At 42.5% G+C, this 20,020-nt stretch overlaps 1 protein-coding gene across 1 annotated transcript; it reads right to left on the minus strand.

The window, feature by feature from the left end:
• Window positions 1-6,699: 6,699 nt before the first annotated feature.
• Window positions 6,700-18,817, minus strand: LOC110713193 (translation initiation factor IF-2-like). Its single transcript, XM_021891657.1, has 5 exons — window positions 18,643-18,817; window positions 16,238-16,341; window positions 14,969-15,185; window positions 6,944-7,180; window positions 6,700-6,842 (listed from the first exon to the last, which is right to left on the minus strand). The coding sequence occupies exons 1-5, from the start codon at window positions 18,815-18,817 to the stop codon at window positions 6,700-6,702; spliced, it is 876 nt and encodes a 291-aa protein (XP_021747349.1).
• Window positions 18,818-20,020: the final 1,203 nt, after the last annotated feature.

Below are 20,020 nucleotides of genomic sequence, written 5' to 3' on the forward strand. Positions count from 1 at the left end.
CCATCATATGGGTTGTAAGACCTTTGCAGAGTCAAGACCAAAGTGGGTCAAAGCGGGTCTATACCCAAATCCATAATGTCATCAACTGATAAACCACTTTCTTCCACGGTCACAACTTTGGTTAATCGTGCAATTGACTGCTGGTGTGCTATGCATGGGATGGACAAGGAAACCGGAAAGTATGTCATGCAACCGGATAAGAAAGTAGTAGCAGATGCACTTGTAAGCAAATTTTTCTACTTATTAATTATATTTCCTTGTCAAGTACATTGTACTTAGATCTGATAAATTTTTGTGTTGTTAAAGCTCGAGCATACTTCGGAAGTGATTGAAGGCAAGTTGACTCCAAGCATCGAACATGATCCTTTCACCTTAGCTTTGGGAAAACCATAACACCCTGGGCGAGTAATTGGTTTTGGCGGGAAACAACTAGGGTCGGAGAAGGTGATGGGTTCAGAATTCACCAAATCAGCAATAAGCAGATCAAGTGTTAGTTCGCCACATCGGATTGATGAGAAGGGAAAGGAATCAATTAAGGCAGAGATACGCGCGGAGCTGCAAGAACAAATGCAAAGTTAATTCAATGCCATTCTGAAGCACATGAACTTGCCGCCTTTGCCATTTCCCTTGAGTACCCCAGTAGACTCATGTAGTCACCCAGGAGGCCCCGAGGACGATCCAGTAGTTGAGAGAGAGGTAATTTTAGTACAAGGACGAATTACGTCATATGAAATTCGTCTAATGAGGTCGTTTGCATGTTTAATTATTTTACTTTTGCAGGATCCAAGTCCTATGGATGCAGAGTCACTGAAGAGAGCAAATCCATTGCTTGAACCTTTCCCAGATGTTAAGGTGAACTTCACTATGTAATCATCTTTTCTTATGTTAGGCTTTCGTTTATTATTTCTTAACTTATGTCCTAACTCCTAACCAAATATGTATGAAGAGACGCCTTGTGAGCTTCTTCACCCCGGGGAAACAACCTGTGGACAGTTGCAGTTGGTGGGGTATGGTAGTGCACAACCTTTTGACAAGGTGCATTTTAAGTCTAATACTAGCACCCATTACATCTCGGTCGGGATCGATTCTATAGTTGCTGGGTTTGAGGACTTACCACTACCGGTGCCTAGAGAGGAATATGATTTTTTTAAACTGCGTGACGCAACCGGGAGCTTTGTGCAATGGCCACGTGATCGGTTGAGGTTGGTAGGAGGGGTAAGTAAACAATACTTGTATGTAACTACTTGTATGTAACTAGATTAACATGTGATTTGTGCAATAACCATGTTTTTTTATGCTACTAGATTACTATGGAAATTCAGACCGCTAAAAGGAAGAAGGTCCTCCGAAGATGGAACAAGGACAAGTGTCGAAGAAGAGTTCGAGAGCTTCATGTACTCCACTAGTAGAAGCAAAAGTCCTTAGGTCGCTTTCAAAAGCATGTACTTTTCTTCACAACCGTGTTAGTGAGTTGCCTATGGGTACACATATTCAAGTGAACTTGCCTAAGGCATTGTTCCACTATGATGAGGATGCGATCACATACATTTCTAGAGAGGATGTGACGGAATTTCTAACCGGTTCCATGCTTAACATTTCCATCATTCAAACATTCATGAGGTAAATTAACGAGACTATTTCTAAACATATTGTATTTTTGATATTTTCGTACCAAAACAATGCAACTAGTAATTACTTGCACACATTACTTTCTTGAAGGTCACTACAGGAGCTCCTTGCTAGTAAACCCGATGGTGAAGCAGCAGTTGGGTGGTTATGCCCCGAGCAAACCTCCGTAACCAAATGCTTGCATAACCCTCGTGATGTGATAGATTACCTTGAGCGGGGTATTAGAGAATCAATGCGTGCGGGAAACAAGTTCTTATTAGCCCCTTGTTTTGAGGAGTAAGTTTAAATATGTCACTCTTAATTTGTTTGTTAAGTATAGATGTTGACGCATAACAATTGATAGATTGATATTTGCTTTAATATACATGTAGTCTACATTGGAGCCTTATGGTGATTTGTGTTTCCAATAACACAATCTACTACTTTGACTCGGCTCGTATATGGCCACCAAGGAAGTTGCTAGTGAATAACCTATTGAATAGGTACATACCGCTTCCTATATATTGTTTTGTATCATCACCTAAGTGATTGAGTGGCTATGTTCCAAAATCGTTTATTTTTTTATTTTTTTGAAGTGTTATGAAGAAATTGAATTGTCGTTCGGTTGCGGGTCCCACGTGGAAATATGCGAAGGTAAAACCTTGATATATTGATTTATTTAATAAAATTGCCTTAAGTTTTGGCTATGCATTACAATTTTAACTTTTTGTTATTTTAGTGTGCTCAACAAGACAACGACGTTGACTATGCCCTCTACGTGATGAGGTTTATGCATGACATAGTCAATAGGTGCACAGAAGCCCAACACATTGAAGAGGTACTTGTTTTTACTTTTTTCCATTTTGATTTCGGGTAAAAGTCGTCCTAAAACTAAGTATAATGCTAATTTGCTATGATTCCAAAAATTAGACACCTAAGAGTAGTTGTAATTGACATGTTATGATAAAGAAATAGCTCATTAGATAAGAAATGTAGAAATCGGGCAAAGTAGTAGTGAAATAGGCGATTTTGGGTAAAAGCAGTCCTAAAACTTAGTTGAATGCTAATTTGATATGATTTCAAAAATTAGACACCTAAGATTAGTTATAATTGACATGTTATGATAAAGAAATAGCTGATTAGATAAGAAATGTAGAAATCGGGCAAAGTAGAAGTGAAATTGGCGATTTTGGGTAGAAGCCGTCCTAAAACTTAGTTGAATGCTAATTTTCTATGATTTCAAACATTAGACACCTAAGATTAGTTATAATTGACATGTTATGATAAATAAATAGCTCATTATATAAAAAATGTAGAAATCGTGCAAAGTAGTAGTGAAATAGGCAATTTTGGGTAAAAGTCGTCCTAAAACTTAGTAGAATGCTAATTTCCTATGATTTCAAACATTAGACACCTAAGACTAGTTATAATTGACATGTTATGATAAAGAAATTGCTCATTAGATAAGAAATGAAGAAACCGGGCAAAGTAGTAGTGATATAGGCGATTTTGGGTAAAAGACGTCCTAAAACTAAGTTGAATGCTAATTTGCTATGATTTCAAACATTAGACACCTAAGACTAGTTATAATTGACATGTTATGATAAAGAAATAGCTCATTAGATAAGAAATGTAGAAATCGGGCAACGTAGTAGTGAAATAGGCGATTTCGGGTAAAAGCCGTCCTAAAACTTAGTAGAATGCTAATTTCCTATGATTTCAAACATTAGACACCTAAGACTAGTTATAATTGACATGTTATGATAAAGAAATTTCTCATTAGGTAAGAAATGTAGAAATTGGGAAAGTGAGCACCCGAGGCAACTACAGCACTCGAGGCAACAACCTTGGGTTATGCTAGGCAGCTGCAAGCAGCCAGCCACCAAACTGCAACAGCTTCCAGGCAGCCGCAGCAGACACCTGGCAGCTGCAGCAGCAGCCAGGCCGCTGCACAGGCAGCTGCAGCAGCAGCCCAGGCAGCATCCGTTCAAGAACCCGAGCCGTTCATGCAATTTTGTGTAATTTTTGCATACTTGCATTGTTAGTGTATTATGGGCAATGTTTGTGATAAAAAATTCCAAACGGAAAAAAAATGTAAAAAATGGGCAAGTAGAAGTGGAATAGGCGATTTTGGGTAAATGCTGTCCTAAAACTGAGTAAAATGATCTTTTGCTATGATTTAAAACATTAGACACCTAAATAGTTATAATTGACATGTTATGATAAATAAATAGCTCATTAGATAAGAAATGTAGAAAATGGGCAAAGTAGTAGTGAAATAGGCGATTTCGGGTAAAAGTCGTCCTAAAACTTGGTACAATGTTAATTTCCTATGATTTCAAACATTAGACACCTAAGACTAGTTATAATTGACATGTTTTGATAAAGAAATTGCTCATTAGGTAAGAAATGTAGAAACCGAGCAAAGTAGTAGTGAAATAGGCGATTTTGGGTAAAAGTCGTCCTAAAACTTAGTAGAATGCTAATTTGCAATGATTTCAAACATTAGACACCTAAGACTAGTTGTAATTGACATGTTATGATAGATAAATAGATCATTAGATAAGAAATGTAGAAAACGGGCAAAGTAGTATTGAAATAGGCGATTCCGGGTAAAAGTCGTCCTAAAACTTAGTAGAATGCTAATTTCCTATGTTTTCAAACATTAGACACCTAAAACTAGTTATAATTGACATGTTATGATAAAGAAACTGCTCATTAGATAAGAAATGTAGAAACCGGGCAAAGTAGTAGTGAATTAGGCGATTTTTGGTAAAAGCCATCCTAAAACTTAGAAGAATGCTATTTTGCTATGATTTCAAACATTAGACACCTAATACTAGTTGTAATTGACATGTTACGATAGATAAATAGCTCATTAGATAAGAAATGTAGAAAACGGGCAAAGTAGTAGTGAAATAGGCGATTTTTGGTAAAAGCCGTCCTAAAACTTAGAAGAATGCTAATTTACTATGATTTCAAACATTAGACACCTAATACTAGTTGTAATTGACATGTTATGATAGATAAATAGCTCATTAGATAAGAAATGTAGAAAACGGGCAAAGTAGTAGTGAAATAGGCGATTTTTGGAAAAAGTTGTCCTAAAAATTAGAAGAATGCTAATTTGCTATGATTTCAAACAGTAGACACCTAAGACTAGTTGTAATTGACATGTTATGATAGATAAATAGCTCATTAGATAAGAAATGTAGAAAACGGGCAAAGTAGTAGTAAAATAGGCGATTTCGGGTAAAAGTCGTCCTAAAACTTAGTAGAATGCTAATTTCCTATGATTTCAAACATTAGACACCTAAGACTAGTTATTATTGACATGTTATAATAAATAAATTTCTCATTAGATAATAAATGTAGAAATCGGGCAAGTTAGAAGTCAAATAGGCGATTTTTGGTAAAAGCCGTCCTAAAACTTAGTAGAATGCTAACTTGCTATGATTTCAAACATTAGACACCTAAGAATAGTTATAATTGACATGTTATGATAAAGAAATAGCTCATTAGATAAGAAATGTAGAAACCGGGCAAAGTAGTAGTGAAATAGGCGGTTTAAGGTAAAAGCCGTCCTAAAATTTAGTTGAATGCTAAATCGGGCAAGTTAGAATGATGTTTGAAATATTTAACGTATATACATTATTATTTTTTAATTATTAGTTTGAATTTTATGTAATATATGAATGATGTTTAATGTTTGGTATTTATTTCTTTTCAAAGGTTTGTAAGATTCAAAGGGAAGGCCTTTTGACAAAGGAAGAAGTTGATGAAATTCGCGACATGTGGGCTTTTTTTGTGACATTTGATGGCATCCAGGTAGAATATATAATATATATGTTTTAGTTAGATAATGAATTAGATTGAGTTTTTTTTTATTTTTTATGAACAATTAATATTTAGTTACCATATCTTTTTTATTTTTAGTAAATCCATATGTACATTATATTACTTATTTGTAATTAGTACTATACATTATTTATGAGTTTTATATATGTTATTATTATTATGCATTTTATTGTTATTGAATTATTATTATTCCAAAATTTGTAATATTTTTAATTAATTATTATTAATGAATAATATTAATTAATAATAATATTAATAATAATAATAATTTTTAAAAAACTGGATTAATGTGCATATCAAAACAGGTCACTAATAATATTATTATTATTAATTATTATATATATTAAAATTAAAAAAAAAATTACAAATGGGAAGCGGTTTTGGCGCCAAACCGCTTGCCGTTCCCCCCAAATGGGAAGCGAATCTGAACCGCTTGCCATTTGCATGGCAATTGGAAAGCCCCCTAAACCCATGCGGTTTAGAAGCGCTTCCCATTTGGGGGTTTGAACTGCTTCCCATAACGTTATTTCTACTAGTGGATGAGAGAGTCAAAAACATACTGACACCAATTCAAGTTTCTTATCTTCTCTTTGTCCATCATTGAAAACAGAAACTTGAAATGGCATTGGTTGTTTGAAATCCACTTCATCAAAGAATTCACATCAACTACCAGAAAGTTGGTGATAAAATCTTCTTCTGCTGGCCTTTGCTTTTAAAATTTTCACTTGTATATTGAGCAATGATTTGGTGTATAGAAGGTGTTTTGTCTTGCCATTTTTGTCTCCACTTTTTCATGAATAAACCAAATTCTTCACTTGCTCTGTCAGATTTGGCTTCAACAATGGGAATATCTCCCATCTTCAAACCATAAACAATCCTAACATCTTCAACCTCAATCTCAATTTTCTCACCTTTAGGCAACTCAAAACTCGGATTGCTCACCTCAAAGCTATTTAAAACCTTATGGCTGAATTGTTTGTCAGGTAAACCTATGTCCAATAATTGCCCCATTCTTGTAGAGGTTTTTTCTTCTTCTTCATTTTTTTCTTCATCCTCTTGTTCTTTTTCAATTAGTGCAACTTCAGTTTTCTTCTTTTCTTTTCTATTCACAACCTTTTTTATTGGTTCCTTATCATATACCACCAATCTTTTTTCTTCAGCCTTTGGTTTTTTCAATTTGGTTTTCTTTTCCTCTAACTCATCCAAATCCTCACTTTCCTCATGTCCTTCTTTTTAAGCATCCTCACTGTCTTCTCTACTATTAGTATCATCTTTCTCTTCTTCCTCCTCTGATGGTTCATCACAAGGTACTTGTTCAATGAGTTTTCTTTTCTTCACACGGCCTTTTGCTAATGCAGCTGGCCTCTTCTGACCACCTACAGATTTGATCAATTATAATATGAAAAATGAACATTTTCAAGACAAAGTAATTGCTAATTTGTATTTGAACATTTATTGTTTTAAATATATACATTACCTTTTTGGCCTCCTTTGTGTTCAATTTTCTTTTCAACAAGAGTAGATTTTGCAGCAAGGGCATTTGATTTTGTATTTGTTGTTTTTGTAGGTTTGTCAGCAACTGTAGCACTTGGACGCCTTACTTTTTTTTGTGTTCTTTTAGCAAGTTTCTCAGCAACTGCAGTTACAGCACGAGGATGCCCTGGTTTTTTGGGTGTTGCTGCTTGTGGTTGTTTTTCAGCAATTGCTGCAGCAGCTGTTGTTTAGGGTAATTTTACCCGCCACGTGGTCCAATCAGAGGACGACACGTGTTAGACTCAAGATGGCCCAAAGTGGACCAATCTCTGCTTGACACGTGTCACTCCAGAAAATAAGGGAAAAAAGAGGCGGCCTTCAGGCCCAAATCCCGAGAAAGACGCAAAGCGGCTCAGCCCACCAATGATTAGGGTTCAGTGACCTAATCAGGGGCACAAATCCCAAAGACCCTATAAATAGGGAGATATCCCTCTTTTTGAGGACACGTTTTGGATCATTTATTACACATTTACTCTTTGATAGAGACATCCTGAATTTCCGCACCTTTTTCTCCCTTCAAGTTTCTAACTTGTGCGTTGGAGGCGGAGCACCACCCATCTGGTGTCTCCGTTTGTTTTGCAGGTACAGCTCATCCCAGACCAGTCTTCGTGTTGTAACTCTCCCGAGGGACAAAAACACCCAAAACATTTGGCGCCGTCTGTGGGGAGAGTACCTCGAAGATGGTTCAAGAGTCTGTACCACCCCCTAACCGTCTGGGTGAAGACCCAGAAGTCTTTACAGACTATGAGGATGAAGATCCTCAGGTCGAAACCTTTACAACCGAAGACGACTCTCTCAGAATCAAGCGCATCCGGCCCAGAGAGACTCTGGAGCGGGGGGCTTCCCAGGCAGGTGCAAGTAGACCCCCTGGGCAGCCAGAAGGGGAACCCCAAACGGCAGTTGGATCAGCTCCTGTCACCCGGGACGAGCTCATGAGATTCATGACAAGTTTCAAGGGTTAAATTAAAGAGTTGATTACCCAGAGCCGGGCTGGTCCAAGTAGAGGTCAGTCGGCCAAGAAGACTCCTCTGAAAAAGGGAAGTCAGTCAAAAATCGGCAGCCAACTCCCCATCCAAAGGAGAAGGCAACTGGGACCATTGATTGGTCCAAAATTCTTCTCCCCAAGGGGAATAACAATAACTCCCGCCGGACTCAACAACCGGTGAGAAGTAAAAAACCAACCCTTGATGCCCGGGAGATCATTAACCGGAAGAGAAACCAGTCGCTGTCTGAGTCGGCTTCAACGTCGAACTTTCCAGACAGCTTCAACAACTCCTGTGCCGGGAATGCATCTTCCTTGCATGAGAGTCGGGCAGGCGGTAATACCGTCCATTCTGGCCCTCACATGATTGGAGTTGTACCGTATGTGCCTACTCAGGCTTACGGACAGTATCCTCCTCACTTTATGCAGCCGGCCCTCTTTGGAGGTCAGGCGACATATCCAAATGTCCAGCCATTGGACTGGCAGCTTCGTCTGCTACGCCTGGGTGAACAACCTTTTGCGTTCACTCGGGAGATAACCAAAGCGGCTCAGCCGTCCAAGGTTAAGAATGTGTTGGTTGGTACCTATTACGGTACCACCAATCCGGAAGACCACCTCATGGCTTACACCAACCTCATGTATCTGCAGGGGTTGGATGACGCCACTTGGTGTTGGTGCTTCCCGGCTACATTGAAGGGCATCGCCCAACAATGGTTTGGCAACTTGCCGGCCGGGTCCATCAATAGTTTTAGGAAGCTCGCCTTCCTGTTTGCTTCCAACTTCTCAATGAACATCCCTGCTAAGAAAACAAGCCTTGATTTGAGCACTGTTAAGCAGGGAGAGAGAGAAGGGCTGCGCTCCTATGTCAGGCGGTTCAATCTGATCAGAATTCAGATCCAAGGACTGTCTAACGAGGTAGCTTTTACAGACTTCTTCAAGGGTTTGAGAGACGGGTAGACTTTTAAGTTCGACCTAGTCAGAAAGGGGCTTTTACCTTACAGGCGGCCTTGAGGGAGGTGGAAAGCTACATCCAGGCTACCGACCTCTGCTCGCCTGGTAACCAGTCGGACTCCAAGAAGTCCGACAAGCAAAAAGACAGCCGGTCTGCTCAGCCGGCCAAAAATAAAGAAGAGAGAAAGAAAAGAAAAGAAGGTTGGGCGGTTACTGACTCTGACCAGCCGTCCCAGAAGAAAAAGAAAGAGTTTAAACCGTACGTCCCCAAGTACGAGTTTAATAAAGACTACAACTCCATCCTCATGGAGGTAAAGGACCGGCTATCCATTGAGAAGCCGAATCCTATGAAGAGTTTTGTCCAATCACAGAACAAAAATAAATTCTGCCAGTTTCATAAGGAGGTCGGCCATGACACCAACGACTGCTTCAGTCTTCAGCGGGCGTTGGACCGTCTGGCTAACAAAGGGCTGTTGAAGTCCTACATTTCTAAGTCCCCAGCCGGGGCAAAAAAGAAAAACAAGGGTCAGTCCTCCAAGACTACCCCCCAGCCTGCTAGTAGCTCGGATACTAACAAGGAGCCGGTCTACACAATAGCAGGCGGGTTCTCCTGTGGTGGCCCTACCGTCCGGGGCACCAAAAGCCATCTTCGAAAGATGGACAAGGATGAGGATGAGCAGGCGTCTGCAAGCACCCCCTTCCCAGACGTCTTGATTACTAAGAAGGATAGGGGCAGCGTCCGCCGTCCGCATGATGACCCGATTGTCATTAAATGTAAGGTTGCCAACCAGCTGGTTGGACAGATCCTTATAAACACCGGCAGCTCATCTGACATCATCAGCCTCTGGTGCCTGCAAAAGCTGAAATACAATGTCAGCAGCATGCATCCGGTCACCCACCCCTTGGTTGGTTTTGGGGGTGGGATGGTCTACCCAGCCGGAAGGATTGACTTGCCCATCCGGCTGGGAGAGAAAGGCCAGGGACGACATATTGTCGTCAGATTCTTGGTCGTAGAGGAGTTGACCGCCTACAACATTATCCTTGGCCGGCCAACCCTCAACGTAGCCAAGGCAATAATCATCCCGTCTCTGATGCTCATCAAATATGAGAGGGATGACGGCTCTGTTGGTTCCTTGAATGGGGATCAGAAGACGGCCCGGGAGTGCTATCTCTCAGTCGTCAGGGACACTGTGGCCCCAGGCGGTCAGGAACCAATTGACCTTGACAATGTCAAGGATGCCAATCCAGCACCTGCCCCACCAGCAGCCGAAAAGAAAATAAAGGCACCTCTGCTGGTGGAGGTGAAGAAGAAGAAAAAATAGCAATCACTGACCGGTGAACGGTCAGATGAGCTCCATCCCCAACCGGCTGGTGAAAGCATTGATCTCGTTCTGGATGACAGCCGTTCGGAATGTACTGTAAAGGTTGGGACGGTCGCTCATGCTACTTTGGGTGCAGACTTGCATCTTCTGCTGAAGGAATTCAAATACATTTTTGCCTTTGAAGTGGAAGAGATGCCAAGTGTCAGCCCGGATCTTGCTATCCACAAGCTCGCCGTGGATCCTAAGAAGAAGCCCATCTGACAAAAGAAAAGAAACCACGGTGAGGAAAGAAGTCAGGCGGCAGCTGCCGAAGTCAAAAAGCTGCTAGACGCCAGGTTCATCCGGCCTTGTAATTTTCCCGACTGAGTGGCCAATGTGGTCCTTGTTAAGAAACCGAATGGGACCTGGCGCATGTGTGTTGATTACACAGACCTCAACAAGGCATGTCCAAAGGACAGTTACCCGCTTCCAAAGATCGGCAGTCTGGTCGATTCTATAGCCGGTCACGCCTTGATGAGCTTCATGGATGCCTACTCCGGCTTCCATCAGATACCCCTGTGGAAGAAAGATCAAGAGAAGACGGCCTTCGTCAATAATCAAGGGTTATTCTGTTATACTGTGATGTCGTTTGGCTTGAAAAATGCGCCTGCCACTTTCCAACGAATGATTAATACGGTCTTCATTAATCAGATTGGGAGGAATGTGGAGGCGCACATTAATGATATGATAGTCAAATCCAAGCTCCAGACGGATCACCTTGCTGATCTCCAAGAAACATTCACCACCCTCAGGCGGCATAAGGTCATGTTAAATCTTAAGAAATGCGTGTTTGGTGTTGAGTCTGAGAAGTTTCTCGGATTCCTGATTGATCAAAGGGGGATAGAGGCTAACCCTGAAAAGATACAGGCGGTGATAGACATGAAGTCACCCCGTTCTGTCAAGGAAGTGCAGAGACTTACCGGCTTTCTGGCCGCCTTGGGGAGGTTCCTCAGCCGGTCAGGCGACAAGTGCCTCTACTTCTTCCAAGCAATCAGGAAGAAGACCAGATTTGAATGGGGGGATGATGCTGAGACGACATTCCAGAGGTTGAAAGAGCATTTACATTCTCTACCTAGGTTGGCCAGTCCTTTACCTAGGGAGACGATGTACATGTACTTAGCCGTCTCATATCATGCCCTCAGTGCCAATCTCGTTGCTGAGCGAGACGGCGCGCAGCTCCCGATTTACTTCATTAGCCATGTTCTTAAAAATGCTGAACTCCGGTATCCCATGGTTGAAAAATTTGGCCTTGCTCTGTATATGGCTTTCAAAAAATTGAAGCCCTACTTTTTGGCACAACCGGTGGTGATTTACACCGACCAGCCACTCAAGCGGCCAATGTCTACCTTGGACTCATCCGGGAGAATGCTAAAATGGGCTATTGAAATGCAAAGTCTTGAAATCACTTACGAACCAAGAAAGGCAGTGAAAGGTCAGGCGTTTTCCGAATTCATTGTTGAAATGACCCGTCCGGTGGCTCCGGATAATCTTGATCAGGTTTGGAAAGTGTATGTAGACGGGAGCTCTACAAAGAACGGCTGTGGTGCAGGCGTAATCCACGAGTCTCCTGAAGGGGACAGATTTGAGTATGCACTACGCTTCAAATTTCAGGCCTCTAACAATGAGGCGGAATATGAAGCCCTGCTAGCCGGCATTCGCACGTGTAAGGCGGCAGAGGCCATGAAAATTGATGCCTACTCTGATTCTCAATTGGTTGTTAGCCAGTATGAGGGAAGCTACGAGGCTACTCATCCGGCTATGATTAAATATCTTCAGGCAGTCAAAGAAGACACCAAGGCACTTGAGGAATTCCGGCTGTATCAGGTGCCTAGGTCGGAAAACAACCAGGCGGATGCATTGTCAAAGCTGGCATCTTCCGCCTGCCATGATACGCGTCGGTCAGTCTTCTGGGAAGTTCTTGAAAAGAGAAGCATCTATGAGGATCCTGTTGGAATTCTGGACCAAACCTCTACCAGGATGGATGGCATCCGGGCCTATCTCTCATACGACACACTTACTGATTTGCCACAGGAAGCAGCCGTCCTGAAAAAGCAAGCTGCAAGATTCTAATTGAAAAATGGAGAACTTTTCAAGGCGGGGTTTCTGAATCCTTTGGTGAAGTGTGTCACCCCAGAAAAGGGGAAAGAAGTTCTCGAAGACTTGCACTCTGGATTCTGCGCCTCTCACATAGGCGGCAAGTCCCTAGCCGTCAGAGCCAGACGGCACTATTTTTGTCCCACTCTTGAGGCAGACGCCAAGGAGTTGGTGAAGAAATGTGACAAGTGCCAAAAATTTGGAAAACTCATTCACCGTCCGGCTACTGATCTGACGGCCATCCACAGCCCAATCCCGTTTGCAAAATGGGGCATGGACATTCTAGGTCCTTACACGCCTGCTCCAGGCGGAAAGCGCTACATCTTGGTGGCTGTTGATTATTTCACCAAGTGGGTAGAAGCTGAGACGGTTAAAAAACATCAAGACCTCAGACGTGATTTCCTTCATCTGGAAAAACATTATCACCTGGTATGGGCTACCTATGTCTATGGTGTTTGATAATAGTCCTCAGTTTGAGACGCCTCAGCTAAAAACTTGGTTAGGAGATCAGGGGATCTCAAGATATTTTGCATCCGTTGGCCGGCCCCAAGCAAACGGACAAGTTGAAGCCTTCAATAAACTCATCTCAGACGACATTAAGAAGAAAATAGAAAGAGCCGGTGGCTTATGGGTAGAAGAGTTAATCCATGTCCTATGGGCCATCCAGACAACAGCAAAGGGGGCAGCCGGTGAAACCCCATTTCTCATGGTTTACGGTGCTGAAGCCGTCTTGCCCATCGAACATTACGAGCCGACTCTTAGAAAAATGCTATATGATGAAGAGGCAAACTGGGAAGCAATGCGCCTGGCATTGGATTCACTCCCAGAACGCAGGGGCAATGCCGCCTTGCGTCATGAGATTTACCGTCTGAGAATGACGAGAGCCTACAACAAAAAAGTACACAAGCGTCCTTTGAAAGTTGACGACTTAGTGTTACGAAAAATGGAGGCAACCGGTAGGGCCAATGAGCTGGGAAAGCTAACCCCAAATTGGGAAGGCCCCTACCGGATCTATGAAGAAGTAAGGGACGACACCTACCGCCTGGAAACTCCAGACGGCAGGCGCTTGCCTAGAACTTGGAATGTAGAAAATCTAAAAAAGTACTACTGCTAAGAATGTAAACTTTTTGTAAACAGTGAGTCAGTTAATGAAGATTCAGACTTTGTTTGCATAATTGAGTTATCGATTGATTATCCATCCAGGTAATATCCAGGCGGATTCCCTATTTACCTAACTAAGTTCGATACCTAGTGAAGGTTACATTTGTTTGACCGCCTGGGTAATACTCGGATCTCTTGTTTATTTAAGTTTGATACTTTGTTTATTCAACTGCTTAACTATCCGCCTGGGCAATACTCAGACAGATTCTCCATTTATCTAACTAAGTTTGATACTTAGTATGATCAAATATTTGCCTGTCCGTCTGGGTAATACCAGACAGACTCGTTTGTTTAAAAAACTGAGTTCGATACTTAGTGTAAATTCAATACTTTGACTAAAAACTAAGCACAAAAACGTTTAGTGGCTATACAACCGGTCTCAAACAAGACCAGAGGCTAAAATGGCCGGATGGTTGCTCATTTTATAAAATCGCCTGTCCCAACATGGACAAAGGCGTCCGGCGACACCCCTCTGGGTGCAATCGTCGTAGAGAACAGACTATTTGTCGGTTCTACGTACCCATGCAGACGACAAAGATTGAACGACCTAATTGGTCAACTCATAGCCGTCTGACCAAAATGACCTGCGAAGAATGATTAAGTTGCCGAATACTGGATGCCATGGGGCATTAGCCGGTCACCGGATGAAGGTTTCACTTAAGTTATCTATTCTAAAATTGCACTTCCCACCCCAATTGAGGAAAAAGAGTTGTTCAATGGCTATGAAATCTCTACCTAGACGGACAAACGCCGTCTGTGTAGTGACTGGAACGCCTGTCGGTGTACGGCTGTGCACTTGGTTTGGGGCAATCACTATTGTGATTGATCGACTTGCAAACATATCATGCTCTTTACAACATCAGACGTTTTCAAGTCAATCAATCAACTCCACTTGAAACCACCACACAGCCGTCCAGGGGCAAGGACAGCCGGACTATTGATTAGTTAGGCAAAAATGAAAAATCGCCGCATGCTTTTGATAAGTTAGGCAAAAATGAAAAATTAAAATTTGCACAAAATAAAAATTCAGATGCAAAATGATCAAAACCGACTCAGTCGGTGCATTTAATAGTCCACCCAACCAAACGGTTGTAGTGGATTAAAACGTTAACCGGACCCCGTCCGGAAGAAAGAAATTATTAATTAACACGGCTCCACAGCCGGTAAATACAAGGATACTCGGCACGCAGGCCGGAAAAAGCAAGTTTTGGCATACAGCCGCTGAATAAAAGAAAAAATAAAAAAGCAGAGATTGGCATACTGCCGCTGAATGGTCACTTCTGGCCTGCAGACGGTGCCTCCTGGTCCATCTCATCATCTGAGGGTATCTCCTGTGCTTCACCAGGACCAGGAAGCTCAGGCGCGGGCGGCTCGTTGTTGGAGTAGACCCAGGCTTCGAAAGAGGCAGGCTCTGGCTCACCTTGTTCTCTCAAGTACACCACGTCCTCGGCGTACCTGTGAGCCAGTGCCCAGACACCATAATCCACGTCCGGGTATAGGGCAACCAAGGCGATCTTCATCCGGACGTCATTGTCAGCGTCACTCTCAGCAACAAGGCGGTTTTGCTCCTCCTCCAGGGTTGCTGCAAAGTTTATCTGAGCCTGAGCAGCCTCCTTCTCCAGCCTCTGAACCTTGGTCTTCAGTTTGGTGTTCTCTTCGGAAACACCTTTAAGTGTGCCAAGGTCCGTCTAGGCCTTCTTGGGCGCCTCACCAGCCTTTTTGGCGCTCTCGTCCGCCTTCTTTTAGGCCTCCTCCGCCTCCTTATTAGTCGTCTCAGCAACCGTCGCCCGCTGATTGGTCGTCTTCAGATCTGACTCCAGCTACTGGATTCTAGATGCTTGTGTCATAATTATTGCTTTAGTTTCAAGTTCATTTACGATAGTCGAGTGTAAAGCAATATTATCAGCGTCTATGGCGGACTTCTTGGCCCTTTTTACCTCTTCCCGTTTGCGGGAATAAGGACGTTTGAGCCCGTCTACCTGCAGCATGGCCTGCAAAAAGTCAGGCAGTATAAGTATTGCAGGCGGGATAAAACACTTGGAAAAAACAAAATTTAATTGACAAGTTTCTTACCTCAGCTAGAAGGGATAGAATGCGTTCAAGATTGAACGTCTCTATCCCAGGGATATTGTCCTTATCCCTCTTCCGGACGGCTTCTAGCATGGCCTTGGCATGCTTCTGGACGTCTGGCCAGCGGGGAGATTGATCTGCACCACAATCAATACGTGATGAGTGCGAGACTAAGGCGGCACCTATTTGTTGTCGGCCGTCTGAAGATGACGTCTGTTGAGAGTGGGATTTCACCCGTAAAGGCCACCCCAGCTCAAGCGGGGATTCAAAAGGGTTCTTACCTTCAGAGCCGGCCAAGCGGGAACCGCTTGCAGGCGTGGTGAACCCCGCGGCTGCTGATAAGGGGTTGACAAGATCAAGGCACAGGCTGCCGCCTACCTTCTCGAGTCGCCCCGCTATCCGCATCTGCTGATGCCCGGCTGAGGCACCAGGAGTTGATGCAGAGGTGGATTTTTTTATTTTGTTGAGAACGACAGGGTTCTCCTCCCTAGCCCGTTTGAGTTGTTTCTCAAACGACTTTCCAACCTCTCCTCCCTGCAAAAATAACCAAAGTTAAGGTTAGCATCCGGGAAAAATGATTTTAAAGGATCAATTTATGAAAGGGTCAGGCGTTTGATACCTTGGCCTTGACCTCAGCCGCAGCTTTCTCCGCAAGATCTTTGCGGATGGTTGCAGAAGACCGCTTGGGAGTTTTCTCTGACTGCAACATGATTAATGCTTCTTCTGCAAAAAGAAAGAAATTTGTCAATATCATAAATCAATTTCGATAGAAAAATACTACAGACGGATATAAACTCAGGCGCATACGTTTTGTAAACATGTGCCCTAGCCCGCAAGCGGCTAGGAAACACTCGTCCCTGAACCAGGCGCTCTTGGGGATCCAGTTCTTGGGAACTTTTATTGTTTCCCCGGTTGACAGAGTTGCGTCTGTGAGGCCGAAAAAGTCTGCCTCAATTATCTTGTTAAAATCTTCCTCAAGGATCCGGGGAAGAGCGCACTTCCTGCCCAACAAGTCAGGCTTCTTATTGTACAGACGAAATTTATAATTTTCCCGTCTGGTTGGGGTTGACATCAGGTAGAACCTGTGCTTCCAGCCATCGAACTTTGAGACCTTGTCCAAGGTCGTCATATATTGAGGCTGCGTGGTTAGAGTGTACCACGCCCTCCAGCCGCCTGGGCTTCTGCTAAGATAGTGCATACTAGCAAAAGCCTCCCAGCCGGGGTAAAGCCCCTGAAACTCGCAGGCGGCAACATACCCCAGAATGTTTGTCCAAGAGTTGGGGGTAAGTTGCCAGATTCCGAGGCCGTAGCCTCTCAAAATTGCCTTCACCGCCTGGTGAAGGGGAAAGCGGAGACCAGCCTTGAACGCCGCCTCATAACAGCTAAAATAGTTGTTGGCGTTCTGTTCATCGTTCTCCCAGGCGATGGTGCCATTCTCAGGCGGCACCCGGATTCTATACCCGTCTCCTAGCGAGTGTATTTGGGTAAAATTCTTTAAGTTCTCCTCCATTTGGATCCGGTCTTTGGAGGAGACGTGGATGTTGAAGGGATCATCCTTCTTGTTCCACTTTTTCCTTTCTTCCTCCTCGCTATCCGGAAGCGGGGGTAAGTCGTCACTGCTCTCAGAGGTAGAGGCGGAGCTGTCGCTCTCCGTCTCCTCCTCACTTTGATTCAAGGGGGAAGAGGCGGCCTCGTCGCCGCCTTGGTCGCATTCCTCCAAGAAGGAATCAGCAGGAGTTGAAGGGGCGCGCGGAGGGGATCTTTCTAGAGCCGTCTGGCCTCCCTGGCTAGACGTTTCTCCCTCAGGCGTTTGGCCGCCTGAGCCTTCGCTCTTGTAATTTTGATCAGTTGTCGTCTGCTTTATCCGAGCCATTGTGTCCTGCACAGACACGTAACTGGTCGGAATCTGAGGCAAAGGGTGGTCCCAACACCCCGAGACGACACTCCCAGTCCTAGAATCAGCCGTCCCTGGTGACCGGCTAGACTCTAACCTAGGCTGCGCCGTGTGTGTTGGTGATGCATCCATTTATTGCAAGAAATATGTACAAGCGGTGAAAAAAGAAAAAGAGCTGAGAGAGGCAGAAACGGTACCTTTTGAAGAGATATATGATACTAGGCGGGTCCGACTGGGTCTCTGGAAGACGAGCTTTCTTGCTTGCGCCTGACTCAAACGGGTGACGTCTGCTCTCTCAAAGTTCTCTCTAGAAAATTTTTTGTAAACGTACCAAAATTATGAGGGTAAACGGCTATATGTAGAGGGTAAAAACGGGGCATTTCCGTAATTATCCGGAAGGTGAACGGTTACTCTTTAATGGTAAAATTACCGCCAATCAGAGCGTGATACATGTCACAGATGCCACGTGGCGTGCCACGTCACATCTGTGAGGGGCAAATGTTTAGGGTAATTTTACCCCGCCACGTGGTCCAATCAGAGGACGACACATGTCAGCCTCAGGATGGCCCAAAGTGGACCAATCTCTGCTTGACACGTGTCACTCCAGAAAATAAGGGAAAAAAGAGGCGGCCTTCAGGCCCAAATCCCGAGAAAGACGCAAAGCGGCACAACCCACCAATGATTAGGGTTCAGTGACCTAATCAGGGGCACAAATCCCAAAGACCCTATAAATAGGGAGATATCCCTCTTTTTGAGGACACGTTTTGGATCATTTATTACACATTTACTCTTTGATAGAGACATCCTGAGCTTGGAATTCGAGCAGATCCCTACCTAAATTTCCGCACCTTTTTCTACCTTCAAGTTTCTAACTTGTGCGTCGGAGGCGGAGCACCACCCATCTGGTGTCTCCGTTTGTTTTGCAGGTACAGCTCACCCCGCACCAGTCTTCGTGTTGTAACTCTCCCGAGGGACAAAAACACCCAAAACAGTTGTTGTTATAGATGAGATGTTAGGCAACTTAACATATGTAAATAAAAATTATTAATATAATTATTCTACATTAATATAGATTTAACATTATATTTAATATGATCATTGTTATATTTAAAAATGTACATTTTATTTACCTTGTGATTTACTTCTTGTTCTTGTTGCTGGTGATTGTTCATCTTCTTTTTTCTTTTGATTTTTCCTTGCAACCATTTTTCTCCTTGGTTGCTTTGAATTTTGTGATGATTCTTCACTCTTTTGAGATAGAGTTGTCTCTTCATCAAGTTTTAAGCCTCTCAATAATCTTGTCATTTCCTCATCATGTTTCAATTGTTCTTGTCTTTCACTTTCAAATTCATCCTCAGTTTCATCCAAAATCAAAATTTCTTAAACAACTGTTGTTTTTTTAACACCTATACATTTAAATCATTTACAAAATGGTAAATGAACATTTTTAATATAAGTATAATTGATAAATGGAATTGAACATTTAATTTAACAAATATGTGCATTTCCTATCTGGATTTCTTTTTATGCAATTTTTTTCTGGTGCAGCAGGCGCCTGTTCTACTTCAACAATAGAACTTTCAGGGGACTTTGCTACTTCAGCAGCAGCAGGGGACTTTTCTGCTTCAGCAACAACAGGTGACTTTTCAACAACATCAACACTTGTAGCAGGGGCCTTTTCAGCAGCAGGGTCCTTTCTAATAACATCAGCACTTGTAGCAGGGGCCTTTTTAGCAGCAGGAGCCTTTCTAACAGCAGCAGGCATTTTAGCAATAGTAGACTTTGTTTGCTCAGGCACATCATGTTTTGCTTTCCTCTTTTTGTTCAATTTTTTTAGTATGTCCTGAGTTGACACTTTCTTTTTCCTGTCAATATATGTTGACAATTTATGATCATTAATAATGTAAAAGTGGAATAGAAACATTTAATAAATTATGTTTGTTAATACTTTCTAATTATGTACGAATGTGTTTCTTTAATTGCAGGTTGATTCTTTGCTGGAGGTACATCCTTTGCTGCAGGCTCATCCTCTGTTGTAGGCTCAACCTCTGTTGTAGCCTTAACATCTGTTAGGGCATTCTCAGTTGATTCTTTTTTTAAAATTGATTAATTACAAACGATTAAAAATGTTTATCAATTAATATGAAAATAAACATTATGGGAGTCAAATACCTTGTATTCACTGATTCTGATACATCCTTTCCTAGTTGTAGTTGATCATTTTTTCCTTCCTCTTTAGTTGATTTGTCTCTGAAAATATTTTGAATGCAAATTAATAGATTATGTATAACAACTAATAAGTAAATGAACATTAATTACATTGAAAAAGAACATTGAATTTAAAGTAATATACCCTTTATTTGTTGATATATCATCAAATTTTGAACTTTCCTTTTCTTGTTCACTGAATTTTTTTTTAAATGTCAATAATAAAATAATGATTATGTAACAGTATAAAAATAAATTACTGAATTTTTATGAAGTATTTATACCTCGTTGTTTGATTTG

Source organism: Chenopodium quinoa, unplaced genomic scaffold, assembly GCF_001683475.1.
Source record: "Chenopodium quinoa cultivar QQ74 unplaced genomic scaffold, ASM168347v1, whole genome shotgun sequence".
Taxonomy (NCBI): Eukaryota; Viridiplantae; Streptophyta; class Magnoliopsida; order Caryophyllales; family Amaranthaceae; genus Chenopodium; species Chenopodium quinoa.

What these genes read in the sequence shown, in the direction of transcription:
- LOC110713193 (XM_021891657.1), bottom strand. Translation starts at nt 18,817, where the DNA reads ATGACAAGATTATTGAGAGGCTTAAAACTTGATGAAGAGACAACTCTA. An exon ending in CGGCTGAGGTCAAGGCCAAG is followed by an intron (nt 15,186 to 16,237) that starts GTATCAAACGCC and finishes ACCAAACTGAAG; the next exon opens with ACCAAGGTTCAGAGGCTGGA. An exon ending in ACACAAAGGAGGCCAAAAAG is followed by an intron (nt 6,843 to 6,943) that starts GTAATGTATATA and finishes TCAAATCTGTAG; the next exon opens with GTGGTCAGAAGAGGCCAGCT.